Source organism: Nerophis ophidion, linkage group LG01, assembly GCF_033978795.1.
Source record: "Nerophis ophidion isolate RoL-2023_Sa linkage group LG01, RoL_Noph_v1.0, whole genome shotgun sequence".
In the NCBI taxonomy this organism is placed as follows: domain Eukaryota; kingdom Metazoa; phylum Chordata; class Actinopteri; order Syngnathiformes; family Syngnathidae; genus Nerophis; species Nerophis ophidion.
In genome coordinates this window covers 77,996,480-78,018,628 of record NC_084611.1, presented here as the reverse complement: position 1 = coordinate 78,018,628, position 22,149 = coordinate 77,996,480, and the positions used below count along the sequence as shown (strand labels likewise).

The 22,149-nt window shown below is 42.7% G+C and overlaps 2 protein-coding genes across 3 annotated transcripts; one reads left to right on the top strand and one right to left on the bottom strand.

Annotated features, from left to right (window-relative positions):
• Window positions 1-2,911: 2,911 nt before the first annotated feature.
• On the top strand, window positions 2,912-6,761 carry LOC133539756 (aerolysin-like protein). Its single transcript, XM_061881946.1, has 4 exons — window positions 2,912-2,971; window positions 3,185-3,274; window positions 3,427-3,919; window positions 5,916-6,761. The coding sequence occupies exons 3-4, from the start codon at window positions 3,437-3,439 to the stop codon at window positions 6,384-6,386; spliced, it is 954 nt and encodes a 317-aa protein (XP_061737930.1). The 5' UTR covers window positions 2,912-2,971; window positions 3,185-3,274; window positions 3,427-3,436; the 3' UTR covers window positions 6,387-6,761.
• Window positions 6,762-17,875: 11,114 nt separating this feature from the next.
• On the bottom strand, window positions 17,876-21,814 carry LOC133539646 (aerolysin-like protein). 2 transcript variants are annotated; one of them, XM_061881828.1, is made up of 4 exons: window positions 21,778-21,814; window positions 21,411-21,515; window positions 20,760-21,252; window positions 17,876-18,440 (listed from the first exon to the last, which is right to left on the bottom strand). In XM_061881828.1, exons 3-4 carry the CDS (start codon window positions 21,240-21,242, stop codon window positions 17,970-17,972), a joined length of 954 nt encoding a protein of 317 aa, XP_061737812.1. In that variant the 5' UTR covers window positions 21,243-21,252; window positions 21,411-21,515; window positions 21,778-21,814; the 3' UTR covers window positions 17,876-17,969. The 2 variants fall into 2 exon arrangements, with proteins under 2 accessions (XP_061737812.1, XP_061737728.1); XM_061881744.1 differs by lacking the exons at window positions 21,411-21,515; window positions 21,778-21,814 and adding an exon at window positions 21,516-21,549.
• Between the last annotated feature and the right edge of the window lie 335 nt (window positions 21,815-22,149).

Here is a 22,149-nt window from a genome sequence, read left to right as displayed (position 1 = left end):
CTTATTAGTGATTCCTAAAGCCCCAAAAAAGTCTGCGGGCTATAGAGCGTTTTCCGTTCGGGCTCCAGTACTCTGGAATGCCCTCCCGGTAACAGTTCGAGATGCTACCTCAGTAGAAGCATTTAAGTCTCACCTTAAAACTCATCTGTATACTCTAGCCTTTAAATAGTCCTCCTTTTTAGACCAGTTGATCTGCCGCTTCTTTTCTTTCTCCTATGTCCCCCCCTCCCTTGTGGAGGGGGTCCGGTCCGATAACCATGGATGAAGTACTGGCTGTCCAGAGTCGAGACCCAGGATGGACCGCTCGTCGGGACCCAGGATGGACCGCTCGCCTGTATCGATTGGGGACATCTCTACGCTGCTGATCCGCCTCCGCTTGAGATGGTCTCCTGTGGATGGGACTATCGCTGCTGTCTTGGATCCGCTTTGAACTGAACTCTCGCGGCTGTGTTGGAGCCACTATGGATTGAACTTCCACACTATCATGTTAGACCCGCTCGACATCCATTGCTTTCGGTCCCCTAGAGGGGGAGGGGGGGTTGCCCACATCTGAGGTCCTCTCCAAGGTTTCTCATAGTCAGCATTGTCATTGGCGTCCCACTGGATGTGAATTCTCCCTGCCCACTGGGTGTGTGTTTTCCTTGCCCTTTTGTGGGTTCTTCCGAGGATGTTGTAGTCGTAATGATTTGTGCAGTCCTTTGAGACATTTGTGATTTGAGGCTATATAAATAAACATTGATTGATTGATTGATTGAATCTGGAGGAGGTGGTCTGCAAACAAATATTTGTTTTTAAATATTGAGTATTTTTTCATTTATATTTAAAGGGGCTGTTTGCAACATTCACACGGTTGCCTTGAGGGCGCTAACTTTCCATCTTACAAAACCAGTTTCCATTTGAGTTGGGAAATTGTGTTAGAGGTAAATAAAAACAAAACATAATGATTTGGAAATACTTTTCAACCCATATTGAATTGAATGCACAACAAAGACAAGATATTTGATGTACAAACTCATAATCTTTTTTTTTTTTTTTTTGCAAATAATAATTAACTTAGAATTTCATGGCTGCAACACGTGCCAAAATAGTTGGGAAAGGACATGTTCACCACTGTGTTACATCACCTTATCTTTTAACAACACTCAATAAACGTTTGGGAACTGAGGAAACTAATTGTTGAAGCTTTGAAAGTGGAATTCTTTCCCATTCTTGTTTTATGTAGAGCTTCAGTCGTTCAACAGTCCGGGGTCTCCGCTGTCGTATTTTACGTTTCATAATGCGCCACACATTTTCGATGGGAGACTGGTCTGGACTGCAGTCGGGCCAGGAAAGTACCCGCACTCTTTTTTCACGAAGCCACGCTGTTGTAACACGTGCTGAATGTGGCTAGGCATTGCCTTGCTGAAATAAGCAGGGGCGTCCATCAAAAAGACGGCACTTAAATGGCAGCATATGTTGTTCCAAAACCTGTATGTACCTTTCAGCATTAATGGCGCCTTCTCAGAAGTGTAAGTTACCCATGCCTTGGGCACTAATGCACCCCCATACCATCACAGATGCTGGCTTTTGAACTTTGCGTCGATAACAGTCTGGATAGTTCACTTCCGCTTTGGTCCGGACGACACGATGTCGAATATTTCCAAAAACAATTTGAAATGTGGACTCGTCAGACCACAGAACACTTTTCCACTTTGCATCAGTCCATCTTAAATGATCTCGGGCCCAGAGAAGCCGACGGCGTTTCTGGATGTTGTTGATAAATGGCTTTCGCTTTGCATAGTAGAGCTTTAACTTGCAGTTACAGATGATGCGACGACCTGTATTTAGTGACAGTGGTTTTCTGAAGTGTTCCTGAGCCCATGTGGCGATATCCTTAAGAGATTGATGCCAGTTTTTGATACAGTGCCATCTGAGGGATCGAAGGTCACGGTCATTCAATGTTGGTATCCGGCCATGCCGCTTACGTGGAGTGATTTCTCCAGATTCTCTGAACCAATTGATGATATTATGGACCGTAGATTTTGAAATCCCTAATTTTTTTGCAATTGCACTTGGAGAAACGTTCTTAAACTGTTTGACTATTTGCTCACGCAGTTGTGGACAAAGGGGTGTACCTCGCCCCATCTTTTTTGTGAAAGACTGAGCCTTTTTTGGAAAGCTGTTTTTATACCCAATCATGGCAGCCACCTGTTCCCAAGTAGCCTGCACACCTGTGGGATGTTCCAAATAAGTGTTTGACGAGCATTCCTCAACTTTATCAGTATTTATTGCCACCTTTCCCAACTTCTTTGTCACGCGTTGCTGGCATCAAATTCTAAAGTTAATGATCATTTGCAAAAAACATGTTTATCAGTTTGAACATCAAATATGTTGTCTTTGTAGCATATTCAACTGAATATGGGTTGAAAATGATTTTCAAATCATTGTATTCCATTTATATTTGCATCTAACACAATTTCCCAATTCATATAGAAAAGGGGTTTTTACATTCTGGGTGTTTTATCCAGCGAAAAACAGTTTTGAGTTGGTCTGTGACAATGTTTTTAGTATTCTCTCAGTCATTATTGTGTAAAACTTTGCAGATAAAGGGAATAAGCGGTAGAAAATGGATGGATGGATAGATATGATGCAAAAATATTTATATTTTGATCTTGTAGATAATGTATTTTAGCTACCTGCTTCTCTTGTTCAGTGCTCAATTAATAACGGGTGCTTGTCTCAGAGAGGTTTGCTTTGGATAACATTAGTGAACTTCTGATATAGTTCTACCGAATTTCTTCTGATAAGAAGTCACACCCAGGTTTCAGTTTCCAGGTCTCCATCCAAACCAATCAGATTCAACAGGATATCAGGCGATTTCAAGATCCCAACCTATAAAAGAGAAGGTTCCCCTGACTCTCATCATTAGTCTGACCACAGAAGGTCCCTGCACTTCTTACCGGTCTGATATTGTCTGTCCACTCTTCAACTTGTGAGTACATGCACGTCTGGTCATTGATCAGTCATACTCTGCTCCTATCAATCTTTCTAGATATATCCTGGTTTGGTTTTGTATTTGTTTATCAAATGTACTAAATTATTCAACGTCTTACTCCAAAGAACATCAGATGACTGCACCTTTGTCTATCCTCAACAACAGAATGTGATTTCCAATGCATGTTAACACTCTTATTCCTATTAATAGGTGAGTCCCCATCTCCAGAAGAACCTCCACATTACAGAAACCAGGCCACCACTGCTTTATTCGTTTGTGTGTCTCTGGACTATCAGGAAGGTGAGTTGAAAGTAGAGTAGATATCTACCGCCCAGCTGTTAAGCAACAGTCTGTTTAACCATTAACCTGGAAAGTACATTGTTCACACTCTGCTACAGATCTTCAGGAAGTCCCGTAATTGTTAAATATATTGAAGAGCATTTCTCTTTCAGGTTGTTAAACATGGCGACGTCACTCTATTTAATTGGTGGACAGGGTGGCTATTCATTTTCTTTGAATGGCATTGGCAATGGTGCCACCCTCAAGAAGATTGGAGTGGCAGTGGGCGGCTGGCAGATCAAAGCCGTGCGGGCTGAACTGACCGACGGGCGTGTGCAGACCTTTGGAAATGCGCACACTTTCAGTGAGTTTACGTTCAACCTTGGCGAGCGCATCACCAAGCTGTCCCTGTGGGGGAATGGAGCCGGGTCACGTCTAGGTGGCATCAGGTTCTGGACGAGTTCTGGACGAGAGTTCTTCGCACACATGACTGACTGGCCCCTGAAGACCGAGTACTCTATAGATGTTGGGTCTGGAATCTGTCTGGGGTTGGAGGGGAGAGCTGGCTCAGACATCGACTGTATGGGGTTCCTCTTCATCAATGCCATCAAGTCGTCTGTGCTAACCAACATGACCTATCCCAGCCTGGCCTTGTACACACCCCAGGTGAGTGGTACTATGTGTGGATCACCTGAGTCCCAATATGGCAAGATAAGTGCAATACGTTTTAATAATTTTTTTTCTCTATTAACTCCAACAAGCAATTGAAATGGGATAATTATTTTCAATGCATAAATAGCACTTCTTTTTAAAGTACAAGCCGCTCCGGAGTATAGGTCGCACCTGCCAAAAATGCATAGTAAAGAAGGGAAAAAACATATATAAGTCGCACTTTTTGGGGAAATTTATTTTATAAAACCCAACACCAAGAATAGACATTTGAGAGGCAATTTAAAATAAATAAAGAATAGTGAACAACAGGCTGAATAAGTATACGTTATATGAGGCATAAATAACCAACTGAGAAGGTGCCTGGTATGTTAACGTAACATATTATGGTAAGAGTCATTCAAATATCTATAACATATAGAACATGCTATACGTTTACCAAACAATCTGTCACTCCTAATCGCTAAATCCCATGAAATCTTAGACGTCTAGTCTCTTACGTGAATGAGCTAAATAATATTATTTGATATTTTACGGTAATGTGTTAATAATTTCACGCATAAGTCGCTCCTGAGTATAAGTCGCACCCCCGGCCAAACTATGAAAAAAACTGCGACCTATAGTCCGAAAAATAGGGTAGGTTGTATCCAGGACAGATATTGCCAAGTATTTTTACTATTTCCTATCACTGACAAAAGCATGTTTTATATTTAAAGGTCAGAGGGTATAATAACATGTTGTATTAGCAGTTGTCACAAGGTTTTTTTTTTTTTTATAAGAGAATAATTAAGGACTTGTTTGGATCCCTAGCGGCCTGGGTCGGAGAAGGTCGGAGGATGGCCCCCGAACCTGGTTTTGGGCCTCTTTCACGGCTTGGACCCGGAAGAGCTCAGATCATGCAAACAGTTTCATTCTGATTACCACTACTACAAGAACTGGAAGTATGCGTGCTTATAAGTTGCCCCGGTCAGGATGAGTCATGGTTGCTAAAATCTTACCAAGACTGACTTTAGTGATTTAGGCTTTATTTTCACTCTCACATTTCAATTTCCGACGTGTAAATTGGTCTCCAAGTGTATTTGGGATAAAATCGTCATCAACCATCCACCGATGTCATCAGTCACTTGTCAACAAAGTACAAGCTCGGTGAGCCTTCTTTACTCAGAAGCTCTTTACAGTAAACATAAAAGTGGAGCGGTAAAGCGCAAAGAAAAGAAGAAAAAGAGAACAAGAGGTTGTGTACTCTCTCTCTCTCTTGGCTGCGTTGGGTTTTTCCTACTGCTCCGAGCAGAGATCAAACCCAAGGCGTGCGGCGTGGGGCAGTGGGAGAGTGGCCGTGCGCAACCCGAGGGTCCCTGGTTCAAATCCCACCTAGTACCATCCTCGTCACGTCCGTTGTGTCCTGAGCAAGACACTTCACCCTTGCTCCTGATGGGTGCTGGTTGGCGCCTTGCATGGCAGCTCCCTCCATCAGTGTGTGTGAATGTATGTGTGAATGGGTAAATGTGGAAGTAATGTCAAAGTGCTTTGAGTACCTTGAAGGTAGAAAAGCGCTATACAAGTACAACCCATTTATTTATTTATTTATTTACTGAGCTAAAAACCCGATCCAGCACCTCGATAAGCAGAGTTTAAAGGGACGTGCCCATGGCTTGGATCTGATTAGTTCCGCCACTGTGCCCACCATAAAGATTGTAATTTGATATTGGTTTGACAGTAATGTATTTTGTTTGATTTAATAGGTCAATAAAATAGTGTCATATTTCAAAAATTTCCCCCATAGGATTAATAAGTCTAAGTGTTAAGTAGGTCAAATATATCAATATATCAAATTTAAGTAGGAATGTATGTTTTGTAAAAGCACATTCGCTTGATAACTTTATAAAAAGTTTATATTTTCTGTCCTGGTTACTAATTTATTTTGTGTTAACTAAACAATATGCTTATGTTTGTGTTTTCCTGTTTGGGGGTTTTGTCTGGTTCTTTGATCTAGGTCAACAAAGAATACATCAAATCGGTGTCTTACCACAACGACACCACTGAGGCTCAAGAGCAGAAATGTACCTACAGCAGATCTGTGACCAAGTCTCAAACCTGGAGCACCACCAATAAGATCGAGTCCACCGTCAGCATGACCGTTTCAGCAGGGATCCCGGATCTGGTGGAGGTGTCCGGTGGGTTTAGCGTGACCGTGGGAGCTGAGACGACCTCCGCAATGACCCATGAAGAGACCATAACAGAATCAGATGAGGTTAATGTGAAGGTCCCGGCAAAAAAGACAGTGAGCGTTGAGTTGTCAGTGGGACGAGCAACCATCGACCTCCCCTACTCGGCCACCGTGAAAATCACATGCCTGAATGGCAGCCAGCTGGAATTCGCATCCACTGGCAACTACACCGGTGTGGCTTACACTGCAGTGAATGTGAAAACCACTCAGTCTGACAAAGTCATGAATGTTGAATAAGATGCATCAACATCTTCCTGTGCACCGTTTTTACGTTGATTTTGAACATTGGTTTGATTGCCAATGCATGAATTGATTAACGTGGACCCCGACTTAAACAAGTTGAAAATATTATTCGGGTGTTACCATTTAGTGGTCCATTGTACGGAATATGTACTGCACTGTGCAATCTACTAATAAAATTTCCAATCAATCAATCAATCAATCAATGCAAAGCCATGTGAACTTGCTGTGTGAATGACTGTCACAGATAAATAAATCATCACCATAAAAGTTGAAATTATGGATGCTCACACTGTGGTGGTTTTATACTGCGTCTCCTTTGCAATTTTTTTTTTAAATTGTTCAAGGCGTCTATGCTGCAACTTGTTATTGTGTTACTGTTTTGACACCATAATTCAGACCTGGGCAAATTAAGGCCCGGGCCTATTGGGCTTTTCAATCTGGCCCGCCGGACATTCCCAAATAATTGTTTTAGATGTTTAAAGGCCTAATAAAATGAGATTTTCTTATTTAAACGGGGATAGCAGGTCCATTGTATGTGCCATAAAAAAAAACAAAAAAACTTTTCTAGACACTCAAAGCGCTCACAGAGAAGTGGGACTCAACATTCATTCACACCTGGTGGTGGTAAGCTACATCTGTAGCCACAGCTGCCCTGGGGTAGACTGACGGAAGCGTGGCTGCCAATTTGCGGCCCCTCCAACCACCACCTATCATTCATTCATCATTCATTCACAAGTGTGAGTGGCACCGGGGGCAAAGGGTGAAGTGTCCTGCCCAAGGACACAAAGGCAACGATTTTTGGGATGTCAATAGGTGGGAAGCAAACCTGCAACCCTCAGGTTTCTGGCCGGCCACTCTACCCACTACGCCATGTCACCCCATACTTGATCCTTTCGCGATATTGCCATATTTTTGCTGAAGGGATTTAGTAGAGAACATCGACGATAAAGTTCGCAACTTTTGGTGCTGATGAAAAAGCCTCGCCTTTACCGGAAGTTGCAGACGATGACGTCACAAGGGTGAGGGCTCCTCACGTCCTCACATTGTTTTTAATGGGAGCCTCCAGCAGCAAGAGCTATTTGGACCGAGAAAACGACAATTTCCCAATTAATTTGAGCGAGGATGAAAGATTCGTGGATGATGATATTGATAGCGAAGGACTAGAAAAAATTTGTGTTTAAAGGAGTTTCGACTATGTGCAAAAACTGAACAGTGGCAGCTGGACTACTGTTCAGAAAAGTCCAATTGCATCAAATAAACATTTTTGATGACTGACAATCACACACATATTTCTAAACTATTTGACTTTAACCAACATTTCAATCAATCAATCAAAGTGGATTTATATAGCCCTAGTTTTAAGTCTCGTCTTAAGACCCACTTTTATTCTTTGGCTTTTAACACTACGTGAGTTGTGTGGTCCTCTGTTCTCTGTTGTCCTCTGTGTTTTTTATACACTTTGATTTGTATTTTACTGTTTTAATTGATTTTACCCTTTAAAATAGTTTTTAATCATATTTGTTTTTATATTGTTTTTATTGGTTTTATATTTATTTATTTTTTGTTTTTATTCAGTCATTGGTTTAGCATAATATATATATATACTTTTTTTAAATTGTATTTTATTTTATTTATTTATTTTTTTACAATTGTTTTTAACATGGCTGTGCAGCACTTTGGAAACGTTATTGTTGTTTAAATGTCCTATATAAATAAAGTGGATTGGATTGGATTAATCATAAGTGTCTCAAAGGGCTGCACAAGCCACAACGATCCCACATCAGGGCCAGAAAAACCTCAACCCAATGGGATACAATGAGAAACCTTGGAGGGGACCGCAGATATGGGGACCCCCCACCCCTGGGTGACCGGTACAATGGACGTCGAGTGGATCAAGTTAATAGAGTGAGAGTCCAGTCCACTAAGGGCCAGCAGGGGGTCATCTTAAGTGGAGACAAGTCAGCAACGCAGAGAAAAGTGTTAAAAAAAAGTATTACTTTTTTTTTTTTTTACTTTCAACAGTCAAGTCTCAGTCTACTGTAGACAGAGAAGAAAATAGGAGAACACAGCACTGAGTTTATCCTGTTTTTTTTTTGGTGCTGGGTTTAAAAACAAATGCTGTGGTCTGTCTTTTAAAAAGGTATTTATCCAAATTACTCAGTATTCTTCTTCCCCCAAACAAGACAAGTTGAGTTTATACCATAACATTTTATTTTGGTTTCATCTGACCACATGACATTCTCCCAATCCTCTGCTGTATCATCCATGTATCCATTTTGGTATAAACTCAACTCATCGTGTTTGGAGGAAGAAGAATACTGAGTTGCATCCCAAGAACACCACACCTACTGTGAAGCATGGGGGTGGAAACATCATGCTTTGGGGCTGTTTTTCTGCTAAGGGGACAGGACGATTGATCCGTGTTAAGGAAAGAATGAATAGGGCCATGTATCGTGAGATTTTGAGCCAAAACCTCCTTCCATCAGTGAGAGCTTTGAATGGTTGACCAAATACTTATTTTCCACCATAATTTACAAATAAATTCTTTAAAATTCCTAAAATGGGAATTCCTGGATTTTTTTTCATATTCTGTCTCTCACAGTTGAAGTGTACCTATGATGAAAATTACAGACCTCTGTCATCATTTTAAGTGGGAGAACTTGCACAATCGGTGGCTGACTTAATACTTTTTTGCCCCACTGTATATATGTATGTGTATACATACACACACACACACACACACACACACACACACACACACACACACACACACACACACACACACACACACACACACACACACACACACACACACACACACAATATACATATATGTATATATATATATGTATATATAGTGTTGTCTTATATATGTGTATGTGTATACTTACATTCACACACAATATATATATATATATATATATATATATATATATATATATATATATATATATATATATATATATAGTCAAAGTTTCTGTGGTGTATCCGTTATACGGTGCTCAATACCGAAAGAGCGGAATATAATTTTAATAAGTTACACGGCAAAAGTAGCTTGCTACATCAACATTACATACATACATACATATATATACATATATATATTTATATATATATATACATATATATACATATATGTATATATACACATACATATATATATATATATATATATATATATATATATATACATACACACACACACATCTCCTCTCTGAGCTGCAACCTTATCGTGGTAGAGGAGTTTGCGTGTCCCAATGATCCTAAGAGCTATGTTGTCCGGGGGCATAAAGCCCCCTGGTAGGGTCTCCCAAGGCAAACAGGTTCTAGGTGAGGGATCAGACAAAGAGCAGCTCGAAGACCTTTATGAAGATGAAAAACCATGGACCCAGATTTCCCTCGCCCGGACGCGGGTCACCGGGGCCCCCCTCTGGAGCCAGGCCCGGAGGTGGGGCACGATGGCGAGCGCCTGGTGGCCGGGCCTGTTCCCATGGGGCCCGGCCGGGCACAGCCCGAAGAGGCAACGTGGGTCACCCCTCCAATGGGCTCACCACCCATAGGAGGGGCCATAGAGGTCGGGTGCATTGTGAGCTGGGCGACAGCCGAAGGCAGGGCACTTGGCGGTCCGATCCTCGGCTACAGAAGCTAGCTCTTGGGACGTGGAACGTCACGTCACTGGGGGGGAAAGAGCCTGAGCTAGTGCGCGAAGTCGATAAATTCCGGCTGGATATAGTCGGACTCACTTCGACGCACAGCAAGGGCTCTGGAACCACTTCTCCCGAGAGGGATTGGACCCTCTTCCACTCTGGCGTTGCCGGCAGTGAGAGGCGACGGGCTGGGGTGGCAATTCTTGTTTCCCCCCGGCTCAAAGCCTGTACGTTGGAGTTCAACCCGGTGGACGAAAGGGTAGCCTCCCTCCGCCTTCGGGTGGGGGGACGGGTCCTGACTGTTGTTTGTGCTTATGCACCAAACAGCAGTTCAGAGTACCCACCCTTTTTGGGAACACTCGAGGGAGTACTGGAAAGTGCTCCCCCGGGTGATTCCCTTGTCCTACTGGGAAGCTTCAACGCTCACGTTGGCAACGACAGTGAAACCTGGAGAGGCGTGATTGGGAAGAATGGCCGCCCGGATCTGAACCCGAGTGGTGTTTTGTTATTGGACTTTTGTGCTCGTCACAGTTTGTCCATAACAAACACCATGTTCAAACATAAGGGTGTCCATATGTGCACTTGGCACCAAGACACCCTAGGCCGCAGTTCCATGATCGACTTTGTAGTTGTGTCATCGGATTTGCGGCCTCATGTTTTGGACACTCGGGTGAAGAGAGGGGCGGAGCTTTCTACCGATCACCACCTGGTGGTGAGTTGGCTGCGATGGTGGGGGAGGATGCCGGACAGACCTGGGAGGCCCAAACGCATTGTGAGGGTCTGCTGGGAACGTCTGGCAGAGTCTCCTGTCAGACAAAGTTTCAATTCCCACCTCCGGAAGACCTTTGAACATGTCACGAGGGAGGTGCTGGACATTGAGTCCGAGTGGACCATGTTCCGCACCTCTATTGTCGAGGCGGCAGATCGGAGCTGTGGCCGCAAGGTAGTTGGTGCCTGTCGGGGCGGCAATCCTAAAACCCCTTGGTGGACACCAGCGGTGAGGGATGCCGTCAAGCTGAAGAAGGAGTCCTATCGGATCCTTTTGGCTCATAGGACTCCGGAGGCAGTGGACAGGTACCAACAGGCCAAGCGGTGTGCAGCTTCAGCGGTCGCGGAGGCAAAAACTCGGACATGGGAAGAGTTCGGGGAAGCCATGGAAAATGACTTCAGGACGGCTTCGAAGCGATTCTGGACAACCGTCCGCCGCCTCAGGAAGGGGAAGCAGTGCACTATCAACACCGTGTATGGTGCGGATGGTGTTCCGCTGACCTCGACTGCGGATGTTGTGGATAGGTGGAAGGAATACTTCGAAGACCTCCTCAATCCCACCAACACGTCTTCCTATGAGGAAGCAGTGCCTGGGGAATCTGTGGTGGACTCTCCTATTTCTGGGGCTGAGGTCGCTGAGGTAGTTAAAAAGCTCCTCGGTGGCAAGGCCCCAGGGGTGGACGAGATCCGCCCGGAGTTCCTTAAGGCTCTGGATGCTGTGGGGCTGTCTTGGTTGACAAGACTTTGCAGCATCGCGTGGACATCGGGGGCGGTACCTCTGGATTGGCAGACCGGGGTGGTGGTTCCTCTCTTTAAGAAGGGGGACCGGAGGGTGTGTTCCAACTATCGTGGGATCACACTCCTCAGCCTTCCCGGTAAGGTTTATTCAGGTGTACTGGAGAGGAGGCTACGTCGGATAGTCGAACCTCGGATTCAGGAGGAACAGTGTGGTTTTCGTCCTGGTCGTGGAACTGTGGACCAGCTCTATACTCTCGGCAGGGTTCTTGAGGGTGCATGGGAGTTTGCCCAACCAGTCTACATGTGCTTTGTGGACTTGGAGAAGGCATTCGACCGTGTCCCTCGGGAAGTCCTGTGGGGAGTGCTCAGAGAGTATGGGGTATCGGACTGTCTTATTGTGGCGGTCCGTTCCCTGTACGATCAGTGCCAGAGCTTGGTTCGCATTGCCGGCAGTAAGTCGAACACATTTCCAGTGAGGGTTGGACTCCGCCAAGGCTGTCCTTTGTCACCGATTCTGTTCATAACTTTTATGGACAGAATTTCTAGGCGCAGTCAAGGCGTTGAGGGGTTCCGGTTTGGTAACCGCAGGATTAGGTCTCTGCTTTTTGCAGATGATGTGGTCCTGATGGCTTCATCTGACCGGGATCTTCAGCTCTCGCTGGATCGGTTCGCAGCCGAGTGTGAAGCGACCGGAATGAGAATCAGCACCTCCAAGTCCGAGTCCATGGTTCTCGCCCGGAAAAGGGTGGAGTGCCATCTCCGGGTTGGGGAGGAGACCCTGCCCCAAGTGGAGGAGTTCAAGTACCTAGGAGTCTTGTTCACGAGTGAGGGAAGAGTGGATCGTGAGATCGACAGGCGGATCGGTGCGGCGTCTTCAGTAATGCGGACGTTGTACCGATCCGTTGTGGTGAAGAAGGAGGTGAGCCGGAAGGCAAAGCTCTCAATTTACCGGTCGATCTACGTTCCCATCCTCACCTATGGTCATGAGCTTTGGGTCATGACCGAAAGGATAAGATCACGGGTACAAGCGGCCGAAATGAGTTTCCTCCGCCGTGTGGCGGGGCTCTCCCTTAGAGATAGGGTGAGAAGCTCTGCCATCCGGGAGGAACTCAAAGTAAAGCCGCTGCTCCTCCACATCGAGAGGAGCCAGATGAGGTGGTTCGGGCATCTGGTCAGGATGCCACCCGAACGCCTCCCTAGGGAGGTGTTTAGGGCACGTCCAACCGGTAGGAGGCCACGGGGAAGACCCAGGACACGTTGGGAAGACTATGTCTCCCGGCTGGCCTGGGAACGCCTCGGGATCCCCCGGGAAGAGCTAGACGAAGTGGCTGGGGAGAGGGAAGTCTGGGTTTCCCTGCTTAGGCTGTTGCCCCCGCGACCCGACCTCGGATAAGCGGAAGATGATGATGGACATACACACACATATTAATACATACACATATATATACATACACACATATTAATATATACACATATATATATATATATATATATATATATATATATATATATATATATACACACATATATATTTACACACATATATATATATGCACATATATATATAAATATACATATATATAAATATACATATATAAATATACATACATACACATATATATATGTATATATATATATATATATATATATATATATATATACATATATATATATGTGTAAACTTGAGAAATACCAAGGGTTGAAAGAGCAGTTGGAACGGATGTGGAAGGTCAAGGCTAGCGTGGTCCCCGTGGTAGTGGGGGCGCTCGGACCAATAACCCCCAAACTGCCAGACTGGCTTTAACAGATCTCAAGAACAACATCGGAAGCCTCAGTCCAGAAGAGGGCAGTCCTAGGAACAGCCAAAATACTGTGCAGAACCCTCAAACTCCCAGGCCTCCGGTAGAGGACCCGAGCTTGAGGATGACACAGATGGCACTCAACCGGGGTGAGAAGGAGATTTATATAAATATATATATATATATATATAAATATATATATATATATATATATATATATATATATATATATATATATATATATATATATATTATATGCACAGAGGCTATTTAATCCCTACAAGCCTGTTTCGCAGGTTTCTCTACTCATCAGGGAAATCCCTTGAAGAGAAACCTGCGAAACAGTGTCAGTTTGAAACAGACGGAGGTCCGTTTAAACAGGAAGTGAACTTGGCTGACGTCACACAAACCGGAAGTGAATACCCAAATTTCATGAGACAAAAAATATTCTAAATCGTTTACAAAGCAATATGAAATACTATATTTCCTTGAATTGCTGCAGGGTATATAACATGCGCCTGTCTTGAATTACTGCCGGGTCAAACTCACTTCCCAAAACAATTAGCGCATGCTTAGTATTACCGCCTGGTCAAACTCGTGACGTCACGAGTGACACTTCCCCTGTCATCATTTTCAAAATGGAGGATGCTGATTTCAATACTGGTAATTTGAAATCGCATAAGGGGAAGAAGATTAAGAGCTATTCAGTAGGATTTAAGGTCCAAGCTTACATCACACTCAAATTTTAACTGCATACCTTTAGTAAGTGCTGGAGTGAGAAGAAGTTTTAAAATAATTAGCGCATGCTTACTTGTACTGCATGCCTTTGGTAAGTGCAGGAGTGAGAAGAGGTTTTAAATTAATTAACGCCCTGGCGGCAATTCAAGGAAATACGGTAAGATAAACATATTTAAACACACAATTAAAATAATATGGCTCTTATGAAGCCTGAACAATATTTGATTTTTCCTATGGCAGTAAGGTATAATGTTTGGGTATTTATTTTAGGTATTTAAAAAATAAAAAATCGGTTAAAAGATTTTAGTGTGTGTAAAAGTACTTTTTGAGCGCATTTCACAATATTGTGATAATAACAGAAACTTGATTTAAGTTTATTTCGAACATGTTTGCAGTCACAATATGATACTTCATACAATTTACACATTGTCCTTTATCTTCAAAACATATCTGAAAAGTAGTAGGAAGAAACAAAGCTTATTTAACCCTCCTACTTTTCCAATTCATTGCTGTTACTGCCACATACTGTATGATCACTACCTATTCTCACATTGTAACACAATTTACATCAATGAAATGCAACACTTCTCCTCACGGTTGTACTTTTCCATAACGAGATGAGTTATTTATCATTTGCAATAAGGTTCAATACGTTTATCAAAATTCTTATTTTATCTTCCTTGTACTGTGTAAACCAGGGGTGTCCAAACTTTTTCCACTGAGGGCCGCACACGAAAAAATTCAAGCATGCAGGGTCCATTTTGATATTTTTCATTTTCAAACCATAACAAAATATATGGATTTTTTTTAAAAATCCTTAGGGCTCCTGGGTAGCATAGAGTGTCTCAGTCACTAAAATGTTAAGAATAAGTCAAATTATTATTATTATTTTTTGTTTAATGTTTACAGTAAATCTCTATATCAACTTGAGGTTGATATAAAGTAAAACAAATAAGGTTTATGCCTTTTCTGTCAAGGACAACTTTGTTTTTATAGTAAAACTGAAATATGCAGTATTTAGTACTTTATTGATTCCTTCAGGAGAGTTCCTTTATTCACCAATTAAAGCTCTCAAAGATCAATAATGCAGGAAATTATTGATTTTAATTATTTAATATGTTTGAGTAATCACAGTGAAAAGTTAAATAAAATCCTCCTAAATATATTTGAGATCCCAAAGGTTCCCCACTCATAAAGTGATGTATTTTTATGAGTTGTTTTTTTTTACTTTTAACACTTACATTTCAAGATCAACTTCCGATATATCTGTCGATTTTAAGTTTGAACTATTATTTTGTTTGTTTTATGCTCTTTTGTCAAAACGTTGATGTTTTTATATGGCAACCACACAACATATGCAATATTTTTTCCACATAAAACATTTTAAAGTGATAATTTTCAAGTAATAATTCATTATAACATAGATTTTTTTGTCCGTTTTTTTTTTTTTTGAGTGATGGAAAAAGAAAAAAAAAAGACAGAAGAAACAACAAAACTGCCTGTAAGGCAGCTTTGTGTCAACATTGCCACTTTTTGTCATTAGTGGAAATGTTCCACTTTTTTTAAATGTTTTTTTAAATTTTTGCAATATTATCAATTTTGCAATTTTTGCAGAATGTATGGCGGGCCGGTAAACGATTAGCTGCGGGCCGCAAATGGCCCCCAGGCCGCAGTTTGTTCACCCCTGGTGTAAACACTTCCGTTTGAACTGGATCATATTTGTACTTTGACTTCTTTGCGTAATCTTTTACGTAATTTAATCCCACACACTAACATACTAAAGGTGCTAAGTGTTGTTCGTGCATACAAATGTTTCAAGTTGCATTTTTCTCCAAGATCAGATATTTGTTTTTCTGAGAAGAGTTGCTGTATATTCTTGGGTAGCAGGTTCTAGTATGCTTCGTGCATCATTTTAGCTGTTTGCAAACGTGCCGAATCTGTCGGTCTTAAATCAAAAGATGCTGAGAAGCAGGCGTAGCGTAGGTCAACATGACTTTAATGTCACAAGCAAAGTAGGAATATTGCACCTTGGATGCGCACACAGAACACGAGCAGACGTGACACAACAGGTGACAATGCTCTAGCCCTGTGTGGAATATGAAGAAGCGTGATTGGCAATCTGCAACAGGTGTGCCCTGACTGACATTTGGGGACAGGTGAGGGAAACAGCGTTCAGGCCAGAGAAGTGGCGAAGGCAAACAGGAAGGAAAACCAAAATAAGAGCGCAGGAAAGGAACTTGATACAGAAATAAGGAGGTAAAATAGAAAATAAAGGTCAGGCCAGACATGACAGGCCCTAACAAAATCATTGAATTTCAATGTTTTTGATTCAATAAATAAAGGGTTTGTATGTCATTTATGTTGTCACGGCCCGGGCCCGCGTCAGTGCGCAGACATCTGTGCAGCTTTGGAGAGCCAGACCGGCGGCAGCGAGAAGCTGCAATCAATCACCGGGAATCTGCATACCTGAAGCTGAAGATCAGACCCGCCTTCAAAAGCCTGCACAACCTGCTATCCCGTGCCGGAACGTAACCGTCTGTTGGCGTACAGTAAGTGATCTGATGCTTGATGAAATCCTGCTCTCTCTCTGTTTTCCCCTCCGTGTTTTATTGTCTTGTGTTGTTCCCGCAGCAAATCCATGTTCCTGCGCGGCAAGCAGTGCGTTTTGTCTTCCTCGTTTTTCTTTTTGGTTCTCTGGCTGCCCGTTGTATCTTGACCCCTCGCTTTGGACATGGACCTGTTGACGCCCCGCTTAGCCCCCGACTTCCTGCTGGCCACAAGGACCTCCGAGCTCTGCCTTGTCCTCCTGATGTTCCGCCTCTCACTCATCACTTCTGGTAAACACTTGGCAATTAATTCCTACATATAGTTTTATACTTAGACAAACTTTAATGATCCCATACACACTCTTGGATTTTGTCACACCATTCTCTGGTTAATTTATTAGTATTGTTTCATTATTTTATATATATTATATTGTGTGTATAGCTCGGTTGGTAGAGTGGCCGTGCCGGCAACTTGGGGGTTGCGGGTTCGATTCCCACTTCCACCATCCTAGTCACTGCCGTTGTGTCCTTGAGCAAGACACTTTACCCACCTGCTCCCAGTGCCACCCACACTGGTTTAGATGTAACTTAGCTATTGGGTTTCACTATGTAAAGCGCTTTGAGTCACTAGAGAAAAGCGCTATATAAATATAATTCACTTCACTTCATATATAAAATAAATCATGGAGCTTAACTGTCCCCTTGTGGAACCGTGCCGTCACTCCTCCTCCACACGTAACAATACGTTCCGGCCAATTGATGAGGGACCAGATGGCACAGTTTCTTGATCCCTGCTCACAGTGACCTTAGCCACGCCCCCAGTGACTTTTGGCCCCTCTCAGGATGTGTTTTTCTTTTACATTCGCCCTGGAAAATGTTTCTAGTCCAAAGTTACGTTGTACTTGTGTAATGACACTAAAGACCTATCATTCTATCCGTCTATCTATCTATCTATCTATCTATCTATCTCCTCATCAATATCATGGACTGTTTAGCAGTGCGGTAGGGATGGAAGAATTTTGTCGCGACGTACATTACCAGTTTCTTAATGCGATATTTAGCTTTTGCGCAACGGTATGAAAAGGCAGCTACAGATAGCACACTAGGGCCACAATGCCATCTGAATTAACATCAACAAATCTAAAGACAAGACTGGTTCATTTTTATATTTAGTTTTACAGGCTTTAAAGGTGGACGTGGAAACACAAGCAGGTTTATGATGATGATTTATTTATCTGTGACAGTCATTCACTCAGCAAGTTCACATGGCTCTGCATTAGCAATCAAATCAATGTTATGCAATCAACATAAAAACGGTGCACAGGAAGATGTTGATGCATCTTATTCAACATTCATGACTTTGTCAGACTGAGTGGTTTTCACATTCACTGCAGTGTAAGCCACACCGATGTAGTTGCCAGTGGATGCGAAGTCCAGCTGACTGCCATTCAGGCATGTGATTTTCACGGTGGCCGAGTAGGGGAGGTCGATGATTGCTCGTCCCACTGACAACTCAACGCTCACGGTCTTTCCTGGCGGGACCTTCACACTGACCTCATCTGATTCTGTTATGGTCTCTTCATGGGTAATTGAAGAGGTCGTCTCAGCTCCCACGGTCAAGCTAAACCCACCCGACACCTCCACCAGATCCGGGATCCCTGCTGAAACGGTCATGCTGACGGTGGACTCGATCTTATTGGTGGTGCTCCAGGTTTGAGACTTGATCACAGATCTGCTGTAGCTACATTTCTGCTCTTGAACCTCAGCGGTGTCATTGCGATAGGACACCGATTTGATGTATTCTTTGTTGACCTAGATCAAACAACCAGACCCACACACACACAGACACAGAAAAGCACAAAAAGATGCATTTTGTTTAGGAATAACACAAACTAATTCTTGATAACCAGGACAGACATAGTCAACTTATTTTTAAAGTGATAAGGCAAATTAGTTTTTACAAAACATGCATGCATACATTTATTTGATATGTTTGTTTGTGATGACCTGCTTAACATTTAGACTTTAACACTATATTAATCCCCTGGGGAAACATTTTGAAATATGATGCTATTTTATTCACCTATTGTAATTAAACAAACTACATTACTGTCAACCCCATATCAAATTACAATGTTTGTGGTGGACACAGTGGCGGAACTAACCAGAGCCGTGCCAGGGGCAGGGAACTTGACCGAGCCCTTTAAACCCTTTGCTTTTCGAGTGGCAAGATCAGGTTTTTAGCTCGGTAATCAGCACGCTCAGCTCTCATGCCAGCAATTTGGGTTTGTGCCCTTCTCGGAGCAGAAGGAAAATCTCAACGCAGTCGAGAGAGAGAGAGTATACAACCGCTTGTCTTTTTTCCTTTTCTTTGCGCTTTGCTGCTCCTGTCATGATCCGCGGCACAGATCAAGTCATATTCTGGTTTTGTTCTGTTTGTATATCACATCCTGTTTGGTTTTTGTCTTCCTTAGTTCCTGGTGGCACTTCCTGTTTGTTTCCGTTGCCATAGCCACGCATTAGTGTCACCTGCATCTTGTTTTTCACGCGCACCCGCCCGCTCTGTGATTATCTCCTTTATTTAAGCCTGCCCTTTTCATTCATTCGCTCTCACAGTCTAGTTTGCTGTCCGATGCAATAGGTGACGTCGCTATCCCCGATTATGGTAAAGAACTTTTTGTATTTGTTAGCTTCCACGCTATTCCTCTGTTTGTTTACCCAGCTCACAGTGTGTGAATGTGTGTGTGAATGGGCGAATGTGGAAATACTGTCAAAGCGCTTTGGGCTCCTTAAAAAGGGGTAAGAAATCACTATACAAGTACAACCCATTTACCATTTTACCATTTACCATTTACATGCTAGCGCTTTCAGTTCTTTCTAGCTCCCACGCTAGTTCTGTTTGTTTTGTCTTTAGTGCCTTGTGCAAGTGTTTTCTGTTCGTAGTCTGTTTTTGTAGTGTTAAATAAACCATCATTCCTTGCCTTCACGATGTGTCCATATCCGACTGCTTCCTCGAGAGAACAAAACCCGCACCACAATGCCATCTAAGCGTCACAGCTCCGCTTCTCTGTTTACTGTAATGAACCAGCTCATGCCAGCTTCTTAGGAAAAATGCTCACCTAGCTTGTACTTTGTTGACAAGTGACTGGTGACGTTGCTCGACAGTTGATGACGATTTTACCCCAAATTCACTTGGAGACAATATCGTTGATCTATTTGTGAATTTGCACGTCGGAAAGTGAAACGTGAGAGGGAAAATAAAGACACACACACAGATCATTTGTTACATTCTTAACACCTGTTGAATCACTAAAGTCAGTCTCGTAAAGTTTATAGCAACCATGACTCATCCTGACTGGGACAACCTATAAGCACGCATAGGTCCAGTTCTTCTTTTAGTGGTAATTAGGAAAAAAACTTTTACATGAGTGAGTTTCAGTTTTGTCTGCAATGCATTCCATGCCATAAGGGCAGCAATGCCAAAAGCTCTTTTGCCAAATTCAGTTCGTACATGGGGAACAGTTAAAATATACAAATTGTTAGAACGTAACGCATAAGAGCTGTTTTTTATTTTTTTTAAAAAGTACACAAGTATGGAGGTATTAAACCTAAAACAGCTTTATAAATGATGGTCAGCCAATGTGTGTATCTGCGTGCACTCAATGAAGATAAGTCTGACTTCATATACAGTTGACAGTGGTGGGTGAGACTACGACAGCCAGTAACAAATCTTAGTGCTGAGTGAAAAACAGTGTCCAAGGACTGGAGGCATTTAGATGAAGCACTAAAATAAAGCACGTCTCCATAATCAATTACGGGCAAGATAGTCGCTGTCACCAATTTCTTTCTGACTTTAAGAGAGAAGCAGTTTTTATTTCTAAAAAGGAAACCAAGCTTTACCCTAAGCTCAGAGACCAAGTTGTTAATATGGGCTTTAAATGAAAGCTCCTGATCCAGAGTAAAACCCAAGTACTTGTAATTTAAGACCTGCTCTATAGGGTTTCCATTTAATGTTACAATATTTGGAATATTGCGATGTTGATATTGTTACATCCCTAGAAACGTATCGAAACGTATTTTACTTATCTTGCAATATTGTGACTCAGGTGATCCACACATAGTACCACTCACCTGGGGTTTGTACAAGGCCAGGCTGGGATAGGTCATGTTTGTTAGCACAGACGACTTGATGGCATTGATGAAGAGGAACCCCATACAGTCGATGTCTGAGTCAGCTCTCCCCTGCAAACCCAGGCAGACTCCAGACCCAGTGTTGATAGAGTACTCGATCTTCAGGGGCCAGTCAGTCATGTGTGCGAAGAACTCTCGTCCAGAACTCGTCCAGAACCTGATGCCACCTAGACGTGACCCGGCTCCGTTCCCCCACAGGGACAGCTTGGTGATGTGCTCGCCAAGGTTGAACGTAAACTCACTGAAAGTGTGCGCATTTCCAAAGGTCTGCACACGCCCGTCGGTCAGTTCAGCCCGCACGGCTTTGATCTGCCAGCCGCCCACTGCCACTCCAATCTTCTTGAGGGTGGCACCATTCTTAAGGCCAGTGAAGGCAAATGCATTGCCTCCATTTCCACCGATTAGATGCAGTGTAGTCGCCATGTTTAACAACCTGAAAGAGAAATGTTCTTCAATATATTTAACAATTACTGGACATCCTGAAGATCTGTAGCAAAGTGTGGTGAACAATGTATTTTCCACATCAGTGGTTAAACAAACTTCTGTTGTTTACCAGCTGGGCTGTAGGCATCTATTCTAGTTTCAACTCACCTTCCTAATAGTCCAGAGATACACAAACCAAGAAAACAGTGAAAGCTTCGGTTCTGTAATGTGGAGGTTTTTCTGGAGATGAGGTTTGCAAGGTAAAGGACTTACCTATTAATAAAAAGAAGGGGGTTAACATGCATCAGAACTCACATCCTGTTGTTGAGAATGAACAAAGCAGATTAAAGATTTGCAAATAAATATATAAGACAAGTCTAATCATCCGATGGCCTTCTGGAATGAGAAGTATAACACATTTTTTTTTAAATTTGGTGGACTTAATGAGCATACATAAAACTAAACCAGGATAGATGTAGATATATTGTGACGGGAACAGAATTTGAATCATCTAAGACCAGATGTGCATACTCACAAATTGAAGAGTGGAGGGATGATATTAGACCCTAAGAAGTGCAGGGATGCTGTGATCAGTTTTTCCTGGTTTTATAGGCAATGAGGTTGGGGGTTGTGATATTACCTGAGATTCTGTTGAATCTGATTGGTTTGGATGGAGCCAAAGGGGGAATTGGACACGGACATCTGGGTGTGACTTCTGATCAGAGGCAGTTCCGTGGAAATGTCAGTAAAGGTCACCTATGATATCTAGAGCATCGCTCTTTGAGACAATAGCCTCAATAAATAATAGATATGAGTGAGCAATAAAAATGGTCAATCTGAACACATTCACATTTAAAGTGTGTAATATACTGTAGTTTAGAATCAAAAACTGATGAATTTATATATA

Bases quoted from the DNA above. Each gene is read 5' to 3' on its own strand.
- LOC133539756 (XM_061881946.1), top strand. From the start codon at position 3,437: ATGGCGACGTCACTCTATTTAATTGGTGGACAGGGTGGCTATTCATTT. The intron at 3,920-5,915 runs GTGAGTGGTACT...TCTTTGATCTAG, and splicing joins TGGCCTTGTACACACCCCAG to GTCAACAAAGAATACATCAA.
- LOC133539646 (XM_061881744.1), bottom strand. From the start codon at position 21,547: ATGCATGTTAACCCCCTTCTTTTTATTAATAG. The intron at 21,253-21,515 runs GTAAGTCCTTTA...TTTCTCTTTCAG, and splicing joins CCCCTTCTTTTTATTAATAG to GTTGTTAAACATGGCGACTA. The intron at 18,441-20,759 runs GTGAGTGGTACT...TGTTTGATCTAG, and splicing joins TGGCCTTGTACAAACCCCAG to GTCAACAAAGAATACATCAA.